Here is a 23067-nt window from a genome sequence, read left to right as displayed (position 1 = left end):
AATGGACACTGTGTTTATGCCTTGAATGTGTTAAATGTGTTAATATACTAATATACTAAGTATTTATTGTATTCTTTCAGCCACTAACACATTTTTTGAGCTGTATTCTATAAGCTTATACTTTGCTACAGCAACTGTGTGTGGTTTTGGATTTGGAGACCTTCATCCATACTTGTTTTATATGGTAAGGTCATGTTGTCAAATATGAAAAAAATATTATCTCAAATATAAAACAACATAATATTCAAACTTTTTTTTGTAGAATAAGTCATATTTTATGGAATATTGTTTTAATGCCATCATAATGAAATCCTGTGCCTGATTGGACCATATTTTTTCTCTAGACCTATCGGGTGGTGGGTCCACGTGGCCCTTTACATTGCCTTTTTGGGCTAAGCCCAATTGGCTAACATGGGCTTTCTAGCCATCATGCACTCAATGTTGTACACTACCCCTAAGTCTGGTTCCAGGGATTGGTCATGGTCAAGATTGAGTTTTGATATTGGGGTGGGGGGCATATTTGCTGAGTCAAAGTACACAAAATATTAGCTAGCTATAAGCCGATTGATTCCTATGCAGATAAGGCAGTAATGGTGTGGAACAGCATATGATTAACATTAATATTAGACAGTGAGGTTGTGTCCCAGACAACATACTATAGAACTATACATACAGAAATATATATATATATATATATATATATATATATATATATATATATATATATATATATATATACACACTATTTATTGCACCAGTATGCAGTTTGGGACACAACCCGAGACTAACGTTAACTTGCTATGTGTTTAGAGTGCTTTCTCACAACCTTTCATAACTGTAATTAGCTGTCATTGTTATCTGTTGTGCTTTCGTTACTGGCCTCAAGCCCAGAGCTGGTAAAAAATTACTTTATAAACCAGACTCTCTGATAAGGTGAATTGGAAGCCAGTGAAGCTGATAAATTGTAGCAGATTTATATTTGAACAGGCACCTTAATGAAGGCTGAAAGAAACACAAACATTTCTTGCATGTCATGTACTTCTCTGATATTTATCTCACACTGTCTGATCAGTCATTGTGTTTTCAGTAGCTTTTCCGCTCATACGTATTTCCTCTTATCGCTGTTTTAATAGAAAATTGTCATGATCTTCATCATGATAGTGGGAGCACTATATTGTGGCTTGTTATCAGGTGCTCTGGCAGCCATGTTGGCCAATGCTGATGCAACAAGAACTGCCTTTACAGAAAAAATGGAGAGCATTAAATTGTTCTTGAAGGTATAAATCTTGTAATATTTCAATTATTACTTTCAATATAAAAGTATAAGAGCTTTTGCTTCATCGTGTATTATGTGTGTGTGTGTGTGTGTGTGTATATATATATATATATATATATATATATATATATATATATATATATATATATATAATATAAACTTTTTTTTCCATGTGTGAAACAGAGCAATAACATAACAGGCGACTTGTACAATAATACCTTGCAATTTTATGCATTCATATGGATACGTACTAAAGGAATTGATCAAGACACAATTTTTAAGTACTTACCATCATCTCTTCTTGGTGATATATCAACTATTATTTATGCTGAAGTAATAACAAAGGTAGGATGGATTATTAATTTTTAAGCACAGCCAGAATCAATTGCAATTTCCTTTTTTTTCCTAATGCTTTATCTTTTTTTTTTTTTTTTGCCCCAGGCATTCGGACTAAACATGAAGAGAAGATTACAAACAGAAGAGTCAGTGGACCAGGAGTTGACATGCCTGGAGAGGAATTTATCAGGAAAGCTTGATGTAATACCAAAATTAACTATTAATTACCTGTAATTTTTAATTTTTTTTTTGTGCATGTGGGGAACTATATTCCAGATTTTATATATATTAGTGCTGAGTGATATGAGTGCAAATCAATATCACAATTAATTGTACATTTTACCACGATTACGATTAATGAATGATTTTGAGGAATGAGACTTGGTGGGTAGGTTTAATGTGGAGACATACTTGTGATTTAAGCATGTAACATAAGCAAGCATGGACCTTATTACTGTACCTGACTAACTATAAAAAGTTCTGTGGTGCGTGATTTCCATTTTGACAGATTCTGTTGTGTTGTTAGCATCTTTGCAAGTGAAGTATGCCTCGTAGAAGAGTTTGAAAGCAATTTGAACAGTTGGAAGATTTAGACATGGGTCATATTGTAGAGCTATGTGAAGCCATATGGTGTTATCAATGTATTTTAAAGACCATACCACTTGTGCTGTTGGCAGCTGTGGATAGAAAAGGCTGGCATTAATGACATGAAGTACCAGTAACATGAACATAGTGTATGAATTTAATGTTTTATTTAATAAGACTGCAGTTTACCAGGTTTGAAAGAAACTAATGGAGTATTAAAATTTAATAATGTAAAAATGTATAACTGTTCTAACAATAATCTCACAAAAATCTCAGTCATTTCCTCCTAAGAAAACCTAAAATGTGATTGAAAATTCAGATTTATATTTTCCTCACGAGCTTGAAATACAGCAAAGATCAGTTTTCACTTTTTTTTTCTTTATAGTTTTCATTGTATGCCATTCTCAATATACTAAATGGTTTTCTGCAGCAACCATTTTTTAAGAAAACCCTGAAAAAAGAGAGTATGGATTATTTGGAAACTGAAGGTGGCTTCATACGAATGTTAGCACAACATTTTCGACGACGCTTTTATAAAGCCAATGATCTGATTTGGGAGAAGGATGAATTTGGCTCAGAGGTAATTGTATATTTTCAAATTGTTTGTCAGAATTTCTCAGAAAACATAAAACAAAAAGTAAAGACATAAACTTTTTTTTTCTTTTTTTCCCTGTTAGATGTATTTTATCCACAAGGGAGAAGTTGAAGTGTTATCACAGAATGAAAAAACTGTTATCATCAAACTGAGGGCTGGACAATATTTTGGGGAAGATAGTTTATTATTTGCCGAACCAAGATCTACTACAATAAAGTAAGTGAACCTTAGAGTTACAGTTGGTGTTTCCATATAATATTTACAACATAATTGTCTGTATAATGTAGAAAATGTTATAAATGTATAATAGTATAGTATAATGTAGTATAGTATAATAATAGTATATTAATGAAAATATTGTTTTTTATTTAACTAATTCATTTAATAGTAGATTATTCTGAAGTAATGCTTATTTATTAAATTAACTAGTTACAGAAAATACACGCAAGTTTCCAGAAAAGATCAGAAACTACAATAAATGCTAAAGGACACACTCACACAATTACATATATTATGAAAATATTTATTTAGCTAATTTCTCTTTAATAAAAAAAAATATTTTGCTGAGAACATCTGATAGCTTACATGTAGTTAGACTCTTTTCTACTAATGGACTTGCATCACAATGTCAGCATTGTATTGAGAAGCAAATAAAAACACTGATGAAAATATATTTGCTTGTTGTAGTGTATTTATAAATGTATTAATTATTTAATGCTTTGTTTTATAGGGCCGCAACAAATTGTGACTTGTATGTGCTATCAAAGAAAGGTCTTGATGAAACCATAAGTTATTATCCTGACATTTGTAACCAAATTAAGGAGGCAGCTGCATTAAAGAAAGATCAATCATATTTGGGAATTTATCAAATGCCAGGGGATACAACTTCTCAACCAGAAAACAAACTTTCCCTGAAAGAGTCTGAATGTAAGTTGAAGTTCAGATATTCAAACCAAACTAAATGTACTGAAATTAATTTGAGGCTTTTGTAGGTAAATTAGGAGAACTTTACACATATATCCTCATGCATTTCCGGTCTTTCATTATTAGCCAAATGTTTATGTAAAAAAAATCTATTAAATGTCTAATAACAATTATAATAAAATAAGTAAAAATAATTTTGCCTTAGTAGAAACTCCTTTTTATAGGTGTGGGGTGGGTTGGTTGGCAGGAGAATAGTTACTAAAAAAAAAGTAACTATGTATTATGAAATTATTTTTCAGCCAATGAGGACTACGAGGATGCAGTGGCATGCCTAGAGGAGATAGAAAGCCCTGCATCATTGCCACTACCTTCACAGAATGTTGAATACTTTTCACATTTCTTGATGAGTGTTCTGGACAGAATGATCCATACACACAACACAACAGTTGGCCCAGAGAACACTATGCGTATTATTTATCAGTACTCATCTTGTCTGCTGATAATAATTAGCTTCTGGGCCATAACATATATGGTAACTATGATGAATTGTATTAAGATTCCAAAAAAAGAATTGTGATGTTAATAAAGTAAAACTCCATAACTAAGCTATACTCCACCACTTAAGCAAAGATATCCTCACTAATGAAATTAGGATGGGCAGGCATTGTTCCAAAATGTTTGCAGGGATTCTACACAAAAAAGGCTTTCACATCAGTTTTAGGGCACAATTGGTAAGATATACATTCTAGATGAAGATAATTTACAATTTTATCCACATTTTCTCAAAAAAAAAAAAACCCTATCCACCAGGTGTAAAAACCCATTTCCAGAAATCTTTGGATTATTGTAAACAGCATGAGAATTTTGGAAAAGTTAAAATAGAAAATTTCTCAACACGTGCCATTGCCAGTAATGTTTCACCATCTACTGTCCAAAATATAGTGAATTGATTTATGGAATCCAAAGCAACCATTGTTGAATGTAAATGACCTTCAAGCTCTCAGAGAGCATTGCATGAGGATCAGTTATGCCACTGTGTTAAGTATAGCCACATAGGGCCGAGAGTCTGTTTCAGAAAACCATTGATACTTATTATAGCCCATTAAAGCAAGCAAGAATAGGCAAAAATTCCACTTGCATATCTGCAACTAATTGATTGATTGATTGACTGGGTGGCTCTGTAAATCTTAGCCTGCAATGGCTAAAATTTTTGATGGATTCTACTCTTTCTTGCAGTGTTTCAGGCATCACTTACCAGAGGCAGACGTTGGACAGTGAAAATATTGGAATCTTTTATTATTATCAGTTAAATGAAGTTTCAAGGAAACTAAAAAAGAGTTTTCTCACTTTTTTTTTAAATGGGGTTGTAATTTCTTGACACTGTATGTACTAAGCCAAGAGGAGAACTTGTGTCTAAATTTAAAATTTTGGAAATTGTACAGTTTTTTAGGCAATTCTAAGGAACGAGAGGTACATTTATGGGTTACTAAAATATGTATGTAAATAGATCAAGTTGATATAGGTTATTGTACTATATTCATAACACATTGCTCATACAAAATTATAATAAACATGAAATTACATTTATGCTCTGAAATAATTACAGAGCATAAATATGCTTCAATTGTTTAATACATTTAAATACAGCCAAAGTGATTCACATGCTTTTGTTATTTTTGCCAGTTATGTTTTTTCCTCTTACTGTAGCCCACAGTTTTTGATCTGGATAAAGGAATTTACTTATTCACTATGATTATAGAGTACTTCCAAATGATTGAGGTAAGTGATAAAAATGTGTTACGATTTTCTATGCCTTTATCTAAACACTGCTTAATAATGAATAATACCATAATCAGAATTAATAATATAATAACCATTTTAGAAACAATTTACCTTTTTTTAACCTGTCTGAAAATAAGAAAATTCTTAAAACATATTTGTTTAAATAAAAAAATCAACCAGGTAAAGCTTAAGATTCAGATAACATAATCCAAGACTACAACCCCTGGCAAAAATTATGGAATCACCAGTCTCTGAGGATGTTCCTTCAGTTGTTTCATTTTGTAGAAAAAAGTAGATCACAGATATGACAAAAAACTAAAGGCATTTAAAATTGCAACTTTCTGGCTTTAAGAAACACTAAAAGAAATCAAGAAAATTAATTGTGGTAGCCAGTAACAGTTAGATTTTTAGAACAAGCACAGGAAATAAATTATGGAATCACTCAATTCTGAGGAAATAATTATGGAATCACCCTGCAAATTTTTATTACAAACACTAACACCTGCATCAGATTAAAGCTGCTTGTTAGTATGTAAAAAGGAGTGATCACACCTTGGAGAGCTGTTGCAACAAGTGGACTGACATGAATCATGGCTCCAACACCAGAGATGTCAATTGAAACAAAGGAAAGGATTATCAAACTCCTTAAAGAGGGTAAATCATCATGCAGTGTTGCACAAGATGTTGGTTGTTCACAGTCAGCTGTGTCCAAAACCTGGACCAAGTACAAACAAAATGGGAAGGTGGTTAAAGGCAAGCATACTGGTAGACCAAGGAAGACATCAAAGCGTCAAGACAGAAAACTTGCAATATGAAAGCAATATGCCTTGAAAAAAGAAAATGTACAACAAAACAAATGGGAGGAAACTGGAATCATGGATCTCAATCCAGTTGAAAATCAAAGCTGATTTGGCAACAGCAATCAGAGAAAGCTGGAGCCAGATTGATGAAGAGTACTGTTTGTCATTCATTAAGTCAATGCCTCAGAGACTGCAAGCAGTTATAAAAGCCAGAGGTTGTGCAACAAAGTACTAGTGATGTGTTGGTATGTTATTTTGTTTGTCATGATTCCATAATTTTTTCCTCAGAATTGAGTGATTCCATAATTTATTTCCTGTTCTTGTTCTAAAAATCTAACTGTTACTGGCTACCACAATTATTTTTCTTGATTTCTTTTAGTGTTTCTTAAAGCCAGAAAGTTGCCATTTGAAATGCCTTTAGTTTTTTTTTTGTCATATATGTGATCTGCTTTTATTCTACAACATTAAACAACTGAAGGAACATCCTCAGAGACTGGTGATTCCATACTTTTTGCCAGGGGTTGTATTAGTTGGAGATACAAATTAAAAAGTTCTGTTCCACTGTTGCAGGGGGATAATTTTTGCATGTTCACAAGCAGGACTATGTTTTTTTGTTTCTTCTTTCCTCTTAAGATCCTACTGAAATTCCACATTGGTTATTATGATGATAATGGTTCATACATCTCAGACTATAAATCTGTGTCTCGGCACTACATGAACCGGAAAATAGGATACATCTACGATGTTATTTGCTCCTTTCCATATTCAGCCACCGTCTTGTATCAAATGAATGAAATGGCACCAATGACATTCCTGCCTCTTTTGGTTCATGTCCGGTCTTGTCACCTGTTACGCATTGTAACAGTATTAGTGTTCATGTGGAAGGAAGAGCAGTCAATAACTACAAAGTATGTTCATTTCCAAACATTTATTTTAACCCAGTTTTTAACCCAGTGCTTTTCTGTTTTGCATAGTGTGCACAGCCATTCTAGGTTTGAGATGCAAAATGCCTTTTTGAATGCCCTATGCTTTTTATTATCTCTCTTGTGGTGGCCTTCAAACAAATATTTAAGCAATAATACACTCAAGGTTTGTGCTATAATGTAAGCTATTGGCACAGATCTGCTTGTCTGTTGGCTTTGATTGTGAAGATCAGTAACCAGGGCCTGTATATCATATTATAGCATAAACCTTGAGTTTATTACTGTGATTAAACCACAGTTTAGATTTTAAGATAAAGATTTGTTTATCAACCTTCCACGAGGTAAAGTAGTTCCATTCCATCACACATTCCCTTTTGCCCATTTCAGTGGATCTTGAACTGGTTCTGTTCAGGATTATTTATCCTTGGTTGTACTCCAGGGAGCTGATCCTTTGCACCAGTTTTGATGGGAAAAATGGCTGTGTTATTCAGAGCTGAACCAGTTCCACGTGGATTGAAAATGTTTAGGCACCATACCTGGCTTCTAAGTGTTGGTGTTGTTGCTAGGTTATATGTTGTTTTTGCAGAGTAATACCTGAAGGGCTTTGGTCAGAGTGTAATTATCATGCAATATTGGCACTAGTGGAATGTCTCTCAGTCAATGGGTTCTGAACTAACTGTGATATAGTTTAAATTATATAGCTGTAGAAATCAGGAAAAACTGTGACCTTTGATCTATTCATCTATTTATTTAACTAGTTTAGTTAGTTGCATACACTATAAATTATTTTATTATTATTATTATATATTTTTTTGCAGTCTCATATGCTTCAGGATTATCAAGAACCTGGTGAACACAATATTTTTTGTGCACAGTGTTGCGGTGTGTTTTGTGGCAATTGTGATTTATTCTGGAATCAACACATGGGTGCAAAATCTTGGTAAGTTTCATGTGTTTGTATACAAACCACATTTTCTGACATGCAATGTATATGCAGTAATGTGCATTTAAACCCTATTTTATGATTGAAAATAAAATAAAGGCAACATTTGTGGAAGCTGTGATATTTGATTATTTTCTTAAAAAGTATTTGCCAATTTGTCTCTTTTTTATGTATATTTTTTAATATATAGTGTTTTATATATAGTGACTTACACACCAGTATCACAACTTTACTGGAAAAGGAGTTTCATTGTTCATGCTCAAACATTGTCAGCTTTTGTTTTATAGATGGCTAAAGCTGGCTAAAGTTTTATTCACTGTTTGAATCATCACAGAAACTCATTTGTTACTCAAGTTATTTAGTTTTGTAGCATTTGTTTACTTTCAAATAGTTAATTTAGAGTATGTTCCATCTACAGCAAAAATAAGTGAATATTACCTATCTTTGGAACAGGAGTAGAGCAATATCCTCATCTCAGACTGTTTGTTGTCTAAAACGTCCAGATGCTTTTTTTCCTGCCATGAGCAGAGAGAGAAAACCTAGCTGGACAAGATACTGGGGCTACGTAAAACAAATTAGACCAGACCACGACTCTGAACTGGATAAGCAGTTTCAGACAATGAATGAAAACAAAAAAAAAAGTGTTTTTGATTGAAATTATGAACACTGCATTTAAATCCAAAATAGCTAAGAATTGGTAATTCCTCCATTTTTCTCAGCATAAAAACTGAATTTAAACAATGTTCTCTTTTAATGCACTCATGGTCTAAAATAAAAAAATGAGTTACTGAGACAAGGAAAGTAGACTCTTACCATAACCTGTTGTTTAACATTATTTTCCTCTATTCATCATTTCAATATCTTAGTGATGATTGGGACTGGCCTTTGTGATTGACAATTATACACAGTCTTAACCCCTCCCAGAATAACAGAGGCTGTTACAACATCAAAGAATCAAAGCAATAACTCCCTTTTTAAAATTCTTCATTACAGCTGAAACGTTAAATGAGTTGGTAACCCCAAATTTTTAAGGTTTAATGTAGATTTTCTGAATATTTAGCCTGCATAAAACCTGGCTTATATGTGCAGCTCTAGGAAATGCTTGAAATTATATTATCTCTCTTGTAAAACTTACACAAACTTAAATATTTTTAGAGAAGCAGACTTTCTTCTTCAGTCACATGGCTTCAAAAATATATTTGCATAGTTTTGCATATTCATATACATTCTTTTCTTTTTGTTTTTTAGAGATATATCTGTATCCTGACATTTATAGATATGCTGTGTATTGGACACTGACTACTTACACTACAGCAGGATATGGAGATATTGGTCCGAAAATGTTTGGAGAGGTTATTTTTATCATATTTCTAATGATTCTTTCTAAACTTCATGTGAATTACAATATGGGACACATCTATTCTACACAAACAAACAGGCTGGAACGCCAGGCTACCTATGAGGAGAAACTACAGGTAGTTGTAGCAGTAGAATGACCTCAAATCATATGTATCTACATTGTTTTTCCAGCAATCTATAACCAAAAGCATCTCATATGTGTGACTCTTAATTGCAGTCCATAAAAACCTACATGATGGATCAGAATATTCCATCTCCACTGCAAAATCGTGTCATCCAGTTTTACAACTATAGATGGACACGCACAAAAGGGATAGATTCAGAAACTATGTTCAAAGACCTCTCACACTGTATGAAAGCTGATATATTTTCAAGGTAAATATTGCAATCATTTATAAACTACAATAAGTCATAAAGTATCATAAAAGAAACACTGATGCCTATTTAAGGAGCATGAAATAGTAAATAGTGTAATTAAGTTTATTCTGATGGCGCATTTATTTCTTTATATTGACGTAATTTTTATTGAGTCAGTTATATATTGCCATAGTATCTTGCTTGAACATTAGGGGATTGCCTGTTTGATCCCGGATTGTGCACCAGCCATCTGAGGTCAGCAGTCCAAGAGAGCAGTTTCTCTGCTCTCTTTGGGTCGACAGGATGGCCCTCATTCTCCCTTCATCACATAACATGATGCTAGTCAATGCAGGCATCTTAGCTTGCATAACAGACCTGGTGACAACTGGTGTTTTTCAAGCACATAATAGTGGGGTATTCATGTGGCATTCAAAAGCAAGGAAAGTATTAGGTTCCTCAGAGGAAGCATGTGCTTGTCTCCCATCTCATCTTAGTAGCATGGTGTTATTAGATGAGTCTAAGCAAGCTAATGCCAGAAACTGGCAGGGAATACTGGGGAACCATTGAAGAACATAAAATAGTTTGAATATGGCTGTTAACTACGTTAAGTTTGTCAGCATGAGACAAATAATATATATTTGCATTGGTTTCCTCCCACAATTAAAAAAAAAACATCAGTAGGTGGATTAGTGATTCAAATGTGTCCATAGGTGACAGTATGTGTGTGTGTGTGTTTGATTCGCTGCAATGGACTGATGCCCTATCCTGGCACTGCCATCGTGTCATATTTGTTTTAATTTACATCACTAAATACATTAATTAAATTTATCACTAGTACAACGTCATTACTCATCCAAAATGTATTGTGTTTAGTTAGCTAAATTGGTGCATTACGCTAATGGTTAATGCTATTTTGAGATTTTTGACAGTGAGTTGATCAAATGGGAAAATTAATTTTGACCAACTTGATAATAACAGGTTTTTAGGGAAAATGATTATTTTCTTTGTGTTATATTTGTATTGTGATTTGGATTATTTTGATTCAAAATTAGAATAACCATGAGTCACCTCAAGAAACATGATTTGTTTAATGACCTTTCAAACATCTTTCTACGCCATCTTTCAACCAAAATGATCCTAAGAAGTTACATCTCAGGTAAGAATATACACAGATCCTTAAATATCATTGCTTTCTCTGTGTTTAATGACCACCTGCTGAATTTATAACTCTGTATACCAGGTGAATATATTCAAAGAAAAGGAGATAGAGGTGAAGGCATGCATTTATTAATAATTGGCAAAGTCAAGGTATGTTCAAACCAAGCTGGAACAGAATTTAATGAAGATCTTTCAGCTGGAGCATTACTGGGTGTCTATTTACTACTAAAGCAGGAACTCTGCAGAGATACAGTCGTTGCACAAGACTACGTGGACATATTTTTCCTCTCCAAAGTTTCATTTGATGAAGCTGGTTCATACTATCCTAATGACATGAAAAAACTGCTGGAGAGAGGCTCTAATATAAAGTTGTAGGACTGGATGCACATTTTCACAATGACTAGTTTTTAACTGATAGCAGTAAAAATGTACATTAGTGTTGTTATGAAATTCCATAATGAGATGTTATAAGAGGTTCTTGTTAAGATTTATTTGTACTTAATGTCACCATTTTGGGAAAATGTGCCTTGTATCAAATCCCTGGGTGATTTTAAAAATATTTATTTATTTTGTATTTATTTTGTTATTTTGTTATGCTTTCAGAAGGTTAACAACAAATACTAAAATAAATTTTACTTCCAATATATTCTAAAGCTTTATGTCATTATGTTTATGGCATTTTTTTCCGTCTTGTTGCTCCACAGCAAAATGCCTTGCCCCTGAAATTGTTTATTGAAATAACAAGCTCACGTATGAACATTCTTAATGATATTATCACATGTACAGGGTGGGCCATTTATATGGATACACCTTAATAAAATAGGAATGGTTGGTGATATTCCTGTTTGTGGCACATTAGTAAATGGAAGGGGGGGGGGGGGTCTTTTCAAAATGGGTGGTGACCATGGTGGCCATTTTGAAGTCGGCCATTTTGGATCCAACTTTTGTTTTTTCAATGGGAAGAGGGTCATGTGACACATCAAACGTATTGGGAATTTCACAAGAAATACAATGGTGTGCTTGGTTACTTTATTCTTTAATGAGCTATTTACAAGTTTCTGACCTCTTATAAAATGTGTTCAAAGTGCTCTTCACACACTGATAGCAACACTGCAGGAGAAATGCTAGCACAAGCTTCCAGTATCTGTAGTTTCAAGTGCTGCACATCTTGATGGTATGGTGTGGTATATGGGGTACAAAGATAGTGGGGCCATTCTTCATCAATGGAAACCCCAAGGCCACTGGATACGCGGAATTGCTACATGATGATGTGTTTTCCTCTTTATGCACTGAAGCTGGCACGTTCCCTGAGTTTTTCCAGCAAGATGGTGCACCACCACATTATGGGTGTCAGTTCAGAGCATTCCTAGATGAACAGGTTCCTGGAAAGTGGATTGGTCATCGTGGGCTAGTTGAATGGCCCCCAAGATCTCCCGATCTGACCCCCTTAGACTTTTATCTTTGGGGTCATCTGAAGGCAAAAATTGGATCCAAAATGGCTGGCTTCAAAATGGCCACCATGGTCACCACCCATCTTGAAAAGTTTCCTCCCTCCCATATACTAATGTGCGACAAACAGGAAGTTAATATCACCAACCATTCCTATGTTATTAAGGTGTATCCATATAAATGGCCCACCCTGTATTTTAAGGTATTGTGCAAAACAAATTTTTGATCCAACAGTTGTCTCATTTAGGTTGGTAGGGGCCAGTGATATTAAGTTCTGAAAAATATCCACAATATTAAAACCACTGGCAGGTGACAGGAATGACATTATCTTGTAACTGTGCCAACTGTAAAAAGGTGCAATATATCAGTGAGCAAGTGAACAGTCAAATCTTGAATTGTTGGAAGCAAAAGAAATCATAGCTAGTTGAAGACCAAAGACCAACATGTGGGAAGACGACTGGGTCAGAGCTTCTTCAAAACAGGATATTTTTGTGGGGTGTTCTCAGTATACAGTGGTTAATACCTATCACAGTCTGTTAAAGGAGCAACATGGTTATAATGGCTGCCTAAGACAGATGTGATAAAGCTGTGACTCACAACACTGCCAGGGTAAAAAAAATCTCTTAAAATTTGTATTATACACACTTGTAGAACAGCTGAAGCAATGAAAATGATTACATGGCAGACATATGCTGCTGTTTGTTTTAGGAAGTCTTATTTCCCATAACCTTTGATTGACTTGTAATTCTTGTGTGACATTCAATCATCTGTTCAAATCCCTTTGTGTCCTCACGCCTGTCAGCTTTGTGCACTGTGTCCTAAAGTGTGCCCTATTCACTATATAGTACACTATATTGGTTTGCTGCCATTTTGTAATATTGTCCAAAAACATAGCGGACTATTTGCAGTACACTCAAACAATCCCACAATGCACTGCAAAAAGTAGTGTACAGTTCATGTACACTAGCACTACCCATAATCCTTACCATTGTTTGGTAGAAAACTGCATGAGGTGATGTCTAAAATAGTTCAATACTCTCCCGAATTTAGTCCCCTGTAATAGTACACTATAGAGTGGCTGATATAGGGAATAGTGAATAGGGCGCCATTTCTGACACAAGGCTGGTTGTTCATTGCATGAGAAGCTGATCAGAAAGTAACATGACTGACCAAAGGATATTCCCACTGAAAACAGCAAGATCACTGAGTCCAGTTTACATATACTGTAAATGCACTAACTTAGCCTCACTGTCAGGATTCTGCCAGTTGTGTTCTGATTGGCTCTGCCACTGGTCTGATTTGAATAGTAAAGACTGCTTCCTTCTTTCATGTCAAAATTGCAGGCTTGTGATTGGCCTTTTTGAAAGTCAGTTCGATTTATTTTCCTGCAGTAGTAGGTGGTGCTGGGCCATGTTAATTTTGAAAGAGTCTGGCGATACGAAACCAGTCAGTACCAGTTCATCTGCTTGAATCTGCTTTGATCCAGTGCTCCGATAGTATCCTCTGTATGTATGTACATTATGTTCTTTATAAAGTGTTAAATATTATACAAAACAAAATGTTTTGAAATAATTGTGTGGTTATATTGCACTTTTTATTAAGAGACATTATGTATATAGAGAGACTGTACAGCTGATATTAACCTCATTTCTTACAGTAATAACTTTTGAACTTGTACTACTTTCCACAAAATACCCCAGCATATAAACATAACAAAAACATTCACATTTTATATATATTTTACAATAAGGATGATGTTATAAACAAAGAAAGCTTTCAACAGGAGAATTAGTTAAAGGAAGAAAAAAATCTGAGAAACCAACAAAACTGTTTTAAAGTCTGGACAGCACTGTTCTTCAAAAAAAAAAAAAAAGACTCAATTTTAGACTGCCATATTTGGGATGGACTGTCTATTCATTCTTTTAATACATTTATGTACCCACTTTATCCAGTACAGAGTGTCAGTGGGGCTGGAGCCTACAAAGACTCATTGCTCATGTTTTTTTCAACATGCCCTGGACTGAGTGCCACTCTTATCACAGGGCATCTCCTTAAACACTCACTTTGTATGGCCAGGCCACTTACCAACATGTGTGGATTGTGAGAGCAGGCAATATTTAATTGAATATCTGTGATATTTTATAATAGAGCTCCTGAACTTGTGGTCTAGTCTGTTAAGGTGTGAGTTTAACCTGACATGCATTTTGGCAAAAATATATATGTGAACCTGTCTCTGAATTCTGAAAAACAGTTCAAATCTCAGAGGTATGTGTTTAGATTTGGTGGCAACTAAGCAGCTTTACAAATTAATATCACATTAACAACTTTAAATTAATAATAATTTTGAGAGTTTTACTGATGAAAATTTAATACAAAATATACATCATTCACATCCTTGGAATAATGGAGGCTACCAGCAAATGTAAAACAGCTGAAGCCAGTGACCTTCCTGAGCCAGTCTGATTCATAAATCTTGATTACATGACATTAAATCTGCATCTCCAACCACCTGTCATACTATACTAATGAATACACCTCTTAATGCAGTGTACTATTTTTGGGATGCAGTTTATTATGTGGTCCTAGAGACTGATCCAGACTGCCATCACAGTGTGACCTTTTCATATACTGTTGCTGTCCAGTTAAAAAAAGTATCTTCATCTTTGTCAATTTTCAGTTTACCATATCATTTGAACACAGCATCTGCCTTTAACAGTGTGAAAATTTCATCATAAAAGGACAAATATAAATGCTCCAAAATTACTTGAAATAAAACCTATTTATCTTGACTTCCACTGAATTTTTTTCTTCTATTTTAATTTGCTAATTTGGAGATACATATTTTACTTCGGACAACAACAATATATATATATATATTTTTTTTAAATAGCAAGGCTGACCTACTCTTCAGCTGTGAAATACATTTTGGCAGTGGTCTATAATGTTATGTCCAGCATCACAACAACACTAGGGCAAATAGATATAGGATATGTATATGCACGTCCCTTGATACTTATGGTGACATATTAAAACTAAATATATGTAGCTAAGCTAAGTATGTGTAGCTGCTGTAGTCTTAGTCCAGGGTGTAAATGTTCTCTTCCACCGGTCTCCTGGTCCGTATTTCATAAATGATATGCCTTGGCTCATTGGAAAAGCTAAAACAAGAATATTGTTTTAGTATTTTTTACACACAGGGACTTATGAGTTCTTTCTTAGGTTTTCATTACTTACCATCCACTCTTGAGCACCTTCATATGAAACCCACCTGCAAGTAATCAAATGAGAACACAACATTAGGTCTAACATTTAAACTTTAATTATTAAACACACAAAGCTAAATTGTGTGTAATACACACGTTTGAAGGCCAGCAGAGCCAGTGCCCCCAGCAGCAGCAGAAGCAGACTGAGAGAAAGCGATAGTACAGGGATATTGATCTGGAGAGTGATGCTTGATACTGCCTCCTCAGACTGCAACACAGTAAAGAGAGCTATGAAATACGAAACACATGCTGAAAAGCATTAAAATATAATTGCTCATTATCTCAAGTTTCCTTACAATATGAAGGTTTTATTGTTACACCCATTGGCTTAAATGTACAAGAGATCAGACGTAAAATAAATTACATTTACTCCAGTTATTGAGTTGTTTTTTGTGTATTTATACTTGTAACAAGGGCAGCATGGTGGCGCAGCAGGTAGGTGTCGCAGTCACACAGCTCCAGGGGCCTGGAGGTTGTGAGTTCGATTCCCGTTCCGGGTGACTGTCTGTGAGGAGTTGGTGTGTCCGCGTGGGTTTCCTCTGGGTGCTCCGGTTTCCTCCCACAGTCCAAAAACACACGTTGGTAGGTGGATTGGTGACTCAAAAGTGTCTGTGTGTGTGTGTTGCCATGTGAAGGACTGGCGCCCCCTCCAGGGTGTATTTCTGCCTTGCGCCCAATAATTCCAGGTAGGCTCTGGACTCACCGCGACCCTGAACTAGATTAGCGGTTACAGATAATGAATGAATGAATACTTGTAAAAAATGATTTTTGAAATTTGACTTTTGAAATTTAAAGTGTTTTTTTACATTTTAAATCATATCCGTTATTGTGTTTTTTATTTATTTGTTTTATTGCTCTAGAAAGTACTGCAGTAAATGATGGACAGAAGAACAAAATCACAAGAAAGATGGAAAAGGACAAGTTAGACAGCAGTGGTGTAGCTGAAAGGGAAACTCAGTTGAATTCTCCTGAACTGAATTTGAAGGAAATTTGGGGAAGCTTTGGGCATATTTATGGGACCACTTAGGTTTCAGCTGCAAGACGGGCAACAGCTTTATTGTGCAGTAAGCTGTGTTTGCCCAGAAAGACTGAAAGACTGAAGCAGCTTATAAAAAATGTGACAATAAATCTGCACAAACATACAGATGTAAGTTAAATAATACTTTTAATGTTGCATTAGAAGTGAAAAATAATTTTACATGGTTTAGTAAGTGGCTTTACTCAAATTAGCCCAAAAATAAATAAATACACTGGTGCATGATATTGCTATTGCTTGTTTGGTATTATTGTACTGAATTAAATTACCTCTATTGGCCCGTGATTTACTATGCCTCTGCTCCTATTAAGTGTATTGTATTTATCACATTACGTATTTTGAGTACTGAAACTGAGCACAGAGGCAACGAAACAGCAACAAATGAGACTAATTTTAGGGGGATAACTTGAACACTGGGTAAAATGAATCATCATATTTTGTGCTGCAATTTATGTAGAGGGCAAATAATTTTGAATTGTTTTTTTTTGAGTCTCTTCATTCACAGGGCAGGACACTGACTAGGCATATGTTCAACACTGTTTAATAAAAAAAATAATAAAAACTTTTAATGTGAAAATGATATTGATTAGAATAGGCATATCTTCCACTATTTTTTAAATTCTCACTTTAACAACTTCAGGCATATTTGTGAGCATGTTTTATGAAATGTAAAAAACTTGTTGAAAAACTTTTATCTATAAAGGTAAACATGAAATCCTGTGTTTAATATGCATGATATTGATTTACATACTAAGATATTTATCAAACCGAAGGCCTTCAGTGACTTTGTGACCGCATTGAGGTGAAATCCGGAAATCACCAGAAATGGCAAGCAAGTAAAAATAAGTGATGGCAGTATGTGCGGCCAAAAAATGTATCACAGGAAATGTTTGACAAGCTTATGATTAACTTCATTTGTGAGGGCCTACCTCCATTCCCTGGGGTTGAACAACATTAACTGTTGTATGGGAAACTACACCTAAAAAGTTTTACATTTTTTTAATGCACTTAAATTTGTTAAAGTAATAAATTAATTAAAAATAGCTAGAGGTTTTCATCCCCTTGTCATTTTTTCACAACAGGAGAGATCCCCCTCCTGCTATTAAAAAAAGTAAATATGTTCTATTTCTCGACTAGAATTTTTTTTGTACTTAAGTAAAATCTCATAAAACGTAATAGTACTTGCATTAAAAAAATGTAGCAATCTTCTAAAACCAAGTTTCCTACAACATAACCCATGCATTAATTCAGTGGTTTGTAAGACCATGAAGCAGAGGATGTGACTAAATTACATGTCTTACTCACCATAGCCCCCAAGTTCAGCATGCTTAGGTTTTGCCTGTAAATGCCAGGTCTTGAGAACTCAAGGGTTTCTCTGGGTGGAACTGAGAGATGAGACACTGTGGAGTAGAGAAGTTTCAGATTGATGCTTGATTGTTGTTGTGGTATCTGTTCACTCGGTAGTGACGCCTGACCACAGTGGCATGTGACATTTTACAGGAAAGTTTGGGCAGCTGTTTTTATGATGCATGACATAACAGTGACATTTTAAGACATGGTGTAAAACTTCAGGTAATAACCAAGTGGTTGTAAATTAAAGATGCTTATTTATATTTCTTTGGACGTTATAAACTGCTTATGGAAAATACTGACTGTTTAGTGTTTAGTTGCTAACCCATGACTGCTCTCCATCACACAATTCCAACCTCTTCATACACTACAGGAGCGAGGTGAACCGGCTGGCCTCTTGGTGCAAACACAACAATCTCTCTCTGAACACTGAGAAGACCAAGGAGATTGTTGTGGACTTCAGGAGAACTCGCACACAACATGCCCCTCTATCCATCAACTGCTGTGGAGAGGGTGAGCAGCACCAAGTTCCTGGGTGTGCACATCACAGAGGACCTCTCCTGGACCATCAACACAACATCACTGGCCAAGAAGGCTCACCAATGTTTCTACTTTCTCCACAAGCTAAGAAGAGCAAGATCTCCCACCCCCATCATGATCTCCTTCTACAAGGGGGCCATCGAGAGTATCCTGACTAGCTGTTTCACTGCGTGGTACAGGGCCTGCACAGCATCCTGCTGCAGAACCCTCCAGCGTATTGTGAGAACTGCTGAGAGGATCATTGGTACCTCTCTCTCCTGCCTTCAGGACTTATACAGCACCCACCTCCTACGAAAAGCCCTCTGCTTGGCGGGTGATCTCACCCACCCGCTACACAGCTTCTTCAGCCTGCTGCCATCAGGGCGGAGACTGCGTAGTCTCAGGGCTAGGACCAGCAGACTGAGGGATAGCTCCATCCATCAGGCTGTGAGAATGCTGAACTCTCTCCCTGCTCTGGCCACCCCTCCCACTTCTGCCCCCCGCACACACTACTCAGCAACCTCATCAATTACCACCAATACCCAACTGTGACTTTGAAAATCAGGCAGGCGCTCAACCACTTTAACCAGCCTCCAGGCTTCATATCCCCGTATTTGCACTACTGTTGGCACCGGTTCTGTTTATATTGGTACTTTCACTTAAGCTCCTCACCAGACCTAACTGTGACTTTTTCAATAGAACCGGTATGCACTTGTTCACTTTTAGTTGTTATACGATTATCTTGCACTATTGTTTACACTGCCTTGTACATCCATTATCCTACCTCCAAATCAGGTTATTGTCTTCAGTCAATGTCCCATTGTCTCATGTATGTCTATCAGTGAGCTGCTGGTATTGTATGTCCTGCACTTGTCTTCTGTTTGTTCACTTTCATATATTTACATACTTAGCTTAGTTAAATTTAGTCTATTTTTTGTTAAATGTTACTACATCTTGGAGAGGAGAGTAATGTAATTTCAATCCTTTGTATGTCCTGTACATAAACAGAATTGGTAATAAAACTCATTTGACTTGACTTGATTGACATTCAGTATGAAAGCAGTCAATATGGATCTGTCAACAGTATGTTTTTTATAAATAATAATTAGCTGACTCAAATATGACTACTTGACTTGAATAGATCAAGACCATTCATTACCTGTTTGAGTTGGTGGTGGCTCTGTGCTGGGAAGTGTAGTAGTAGTCGGAGGTACTGTTGTTGTTGGGGCTTTAAAAATAAAAGTAAAGCCAGTTTTAATTTCTAGACTTTCGGCCATTTCACACACAATTGGATTTATTCAAATAACAATTACTACTAGGTAGTTTGTTTCCCATTGCAGCAGTACAAGTGTTACACATCTGTCAAAACATTACATAGATGTTGGTTCAGGTCCTGACTTTGGATGATTAGTTTTGGATCATAAACATCACTCCATATTATTCCAAAGGTGCTGGGGGTCTTTCTAGGGGCTTTTTGTAGGTCTTGTTAGGCTTGTATGGTGTATAGAGTATGGTGTTCTTAAGCTTATCTGCTGCTGCTCTAGATGTATATGTATACTGTCCTGTGGAGATTATACAAACCCTGTGTTCACAACTGAATATTTGTGTCTTGATAAACTTGCTGATTTTACATTATAATGTTGTCTACAAAGGTTTGGACATGTATTAAAGAAGACTCAGTTCATGTGCAGCTTAATTTGGGGAATTGGAGTTTTCCAATCCAGTGCGTTTTATATGTTGTTGGCGTAAGTTTGAAAACATGGTACAAAATTATACTGTGATATTGTGCTACATTTTATGAAGAGAGCAAACAGTTTAGAATCATCCCTCCTCGTTGTTCAAGTCTCTATAATTACAGTGCTGGACCCTTGTTTATGTGAGAATGGAGGAACATGTGTACTGATTAAATATGCTGAAAATCTTCATACCATTATACCCCCTTTTTTACATTATCACAGTTCTATGTGATCTTTATTAAAACAAATGTGACATACTTTAATCAAAACAACACAAGGAGCAAACAACACAGCATTGTTTGCCCTGTCTAAACAAATCTGTTTCAGTAGTTCCTCCACAGCTGACTACAGAGAGCCCAGGAGTGAGTAGCTAGAAGCTCTGGATTAACACTGAAAATGTGCCTTTTTTCATTTTACGTCCCCTTTAATTTCAACCAAGGATCTTTAAAATCTGCAGTTGATGACAGAACAACAGCTCTTACCTTTCATGACCTTTAGAGTGTAAGTCATTTTCTTGTCATTGAAAAACCCATCTATATCCGTCCTGCAGCAGTAAGGTCCACTGTCTGTCCTTCGTATCCGCTGGATACCCAGGTCCATTTGTCCCGAGAGGACATCCCCAATGAGTCTGTACCTATCCGAGACCTTTGAGATGACGCCATGTTCATCCGTCTGTACAATGATGTCATTACACCAGAAAGTGCCACAGTCCCGTCCCCAGCACACATGCCTCAGGCCTTGCTGCTTTACAGAGTAATGACAGGAGAGAATGACGGTGCTGCCCTCGGTCACTCTAAACCCCATCACTGACCATCTGGCAGCTGTGGGACAAGAAGGTAGGTAAATTTAGTGCAAATAAAGCAAACAGCGCCACAAGCAAAAGTTTGGGCACACATTAAAATTCATGCCTGCAACATTTGGGTTTTATTTTCTTTTGTCCTTTGTCAATTTGGAGTGGAGCTTGGCCTAAAATATGCAATTTTGACAGAATTTGAAAATAGCAGCTGCTGTTAATACTGCACAAATATTGTAGCTTATAACAAATGAACCAAAAGAAGCAGTCCAGAATTATTCCGGATGACATTTGTCAATAAATTTAAAATACTTTTTGTTTCCTCTGTAAAGTTAATTTAGAAGTTATTTTTTACCTGAGAAGGAGAGGAGAAGGATCCAATGAAGCAAATTCAGAGTATGAGAAGCAGCCATTGGGACGAGGTTGGCTGGTGAAGTGTGACATTGAGGCCGCGCTGTGTGCTGGGGACTGACTGCAGCATGACAACAACACTGTGAATAGACAGCTGTGTTCTACAGAGCTCAGTCTGTGACATCTCCAGCAGGACAGGGCCAATGACCCCTCTGCTCTCCTCAACTGTAGAAGAGGATTGAAGAGAAAATGGTGCCATTGTAAAACAGTTGCTACGCTCAAGCAAACAGGCTCCATTAATGTCTCAGTACAGCTGGACAGCTCCACAGATGAGCTTCGTTTCCACTGACAAACCAAAGCCTAGCACTTAAAAAATGTTGTTTAAGCTCCTGGTATTTCCATTGAGAGTTCACGATTTAATGAAAAAGTTTATTTTTCTTTGTTGTAAAACAATTTTGTCACAGGAACTTTTTTAAAATTATTTCGGCAAACAGAAAGTAAATGGCACAGCAAACATCCTGGTACAGCAGCAACTGTCTCCTGCAGAACACACAAAATTCCCTCATGTTCCAGGTACCTGTAGTAGAAGCAGAACATGATGGTTGCTATTGCCATAAAGGTAAAGCAGAGGATGTTCTAACTGTATGCCTGAAGATAAAGAGGCTATTCTCATCTCTGGTACCACGCTGGTGGAATGAGCTTCCAAGCACTAGTAGAGCAACAGAAACCCTCTCCGCATTCAAGAAAGTCGATCTTCATCTCATTTAGGCTGTTCCCCCTCACAAGAACAATATAAACTCCAGTGGATAAGCAGGACTGCTGAGAACATAGTCTGCTTCAAGACATTTAAAACTACAGCGTCATGAGGCACAATGGCCAGATAACCGCTGACATGGTTATCTCTGCCTGTGACTTCACCCTGGATATCATCTCTTTTAAATAATTCCCTTGAAGTTTCAGGTCAAAGCCAGCACTTCCACACATTCACATCATATTTCAGAAATTTACAACCACACACACACACACACTTCTTTCCTAGAATCACAACCCTACACACACAACTTCTTTCCTAAGTTACAAACACATACTCACACAACTTCTGTCCTGGACTGATAAACACACCCACAACTTCTTTCCTAAAGTCACACACATGAACAAATTCTTCTCTAGAGCTGTGGGTCTTATGAATCATTGCTGATATCACAATCTTTTACATAGTTTAGCACAGTGGTTCCCTAAGTGGGGTGTGGAGCTGTTCCAGGGTGCACTATGTAAATGAGCTAAGCACATTTGAGCACGGCTAGCAAAAGTGAGAGCTAAACGTGCAGCACATGATGAGTTTTATCAAGCCACAACTTCCAAAGAAAATATATTGAGGTATATCTCAAACAAGCTCATACCAGTGACTGAAGATATGAGATGATTAAATGTGTCATTTTTGCAGAGCAAATGTGCAGGTTTTAGGCTTTTTCTCTCTGGAAGCTGTTTTATAATCTATTTTTTGTGCAGGGAAGCAATTAAAAGCAAATATA

General features: G+C 36.0%; 2 protein-coding genes across 5 annotated transcripts in view; one reads left to right on the top strand and one right to left on the bottom strand.

The window, feature by feature from the left end:
- The window catches only part of LOC136667955 (uncharacterized), a 48533-nt gene extending 36888 nt beyond the window's left edge, over positions 1-11645 (top strand). The window contains exons 29-43 of one of the 4 annotated variants that reach the window (XM_066645145.1): positions 81-184; positions 1134-1277; positions 1460-1621; positions 1718-1813; positions 2628-2777; positions 2875-3008; positions 3523-3719; positions 4016-4248; positions 5424-5495; positions 6932-7206; positions 8040-8161; positions 9413-9639; positions 9741-9898; positions 10933-11036; positions 11121-11645. In XM_066645145.1, the coding sequence (XP_066501242.1) occupies positions 81-184; positions 1134-1277; positions 1460-1621; positions 1718-1813; positions 2628-2777; positions 2875-3008; positions 3523-3719; positions 4016-4248; positions 5424-5495; positions 6932-7206; positions 8040-8161; positions 9413-9639; positions 9741-9898; positions 10933-11036; positions 11121-11413 (2471 nt within the window). In that variant the 3' untranslated portion in view covers positions 11414-11645. Of the gene's footprint in view, positions 1-80; positions 185-1133; positions 1278-1459; positions 1622-1717; positions 1814-2582; positions 2778-2874; positions 3009-3522; positions 3720-4015; positions 4249-4952; positions 5496-6931; positions 7207-8039; positions 8162-9412; positions 9640-9740; positions 9899-10932; positions 11037-11120 lie in introns of those variants that run through there. The other 3 variants (XM_066645144.1, XR_010795451.1, XM_066645146.1) reach the window with 3 other exon arrangements.
- A 2427-nt stretch (positions 11646-14072) lies between these two features.
- timd4 (T cell immunoglobulin and mucin domain containing 4) lies at positions 14073-21908 on the bottom strand. Its single transcript, XM_066646187.1, has 7 exons — positions 21540-21908; positions 20874-21212; positions 19815-19883; positions 18092-18186; positions 15847-15958; positions 15722-15755; positions 14073-15645 (listed from the first exon to the last, which is right to left on the bottom strand). Exons 1-7 carry the CDS (start codon positions 21595-21597, stop codon positions 15564-15566), a joined length of 789 nt encoding a protein of 262 aa, XP_066502284.1. The 5' UTR covers positions 21598-21908; the 3' UTR covers positions 14073-15563.
- Between the last annotated feature and the right edge of the window lie 1159 nt (positions 21909-23067).

This window comes from Hoplias malabaricus, chromosome 15, assembly GCF_029633855.1.
Source record: "Hoplias malabaricus isolate fHopMal1 chromosome 15, fHopMal1.hap1, whole genome shotgun sequence".
NCBI lineage: Eukaryota > Metazoa > Chordata > Actinopteri > Characiformes > Erythrinidae > Hoplias > Hoplias malabaricus.
This window is presented reverse-complemented; position numbering and strand designations above follow the sequence as displayed.

Bases quoted from the DNA above. Each gene is read 5' to 3' on its own strand.
- timd4 (XM_066646187.1), bottom strand. From the start codon at position 21,597: ATGGCTGCTTCTCATACTCTGAATTTGCTTCATTGGATCCTTCTCCTC. The intron at 21,213-21,539 runs GTAAAAAATAAC...CTTGTCCCACAG, and splicing joins CCTTCTCCTCTCCTTCTCAG to CTGCCAGATGGTCAGTGATG. The intron at 15,646-15,721 runs GTAAGTAATGAA...TTCTTGTTTTAG, and splicing joins AAGGTGCTCAAGAGTGGATG to CTTTTCCAATGAGCCAAGGC.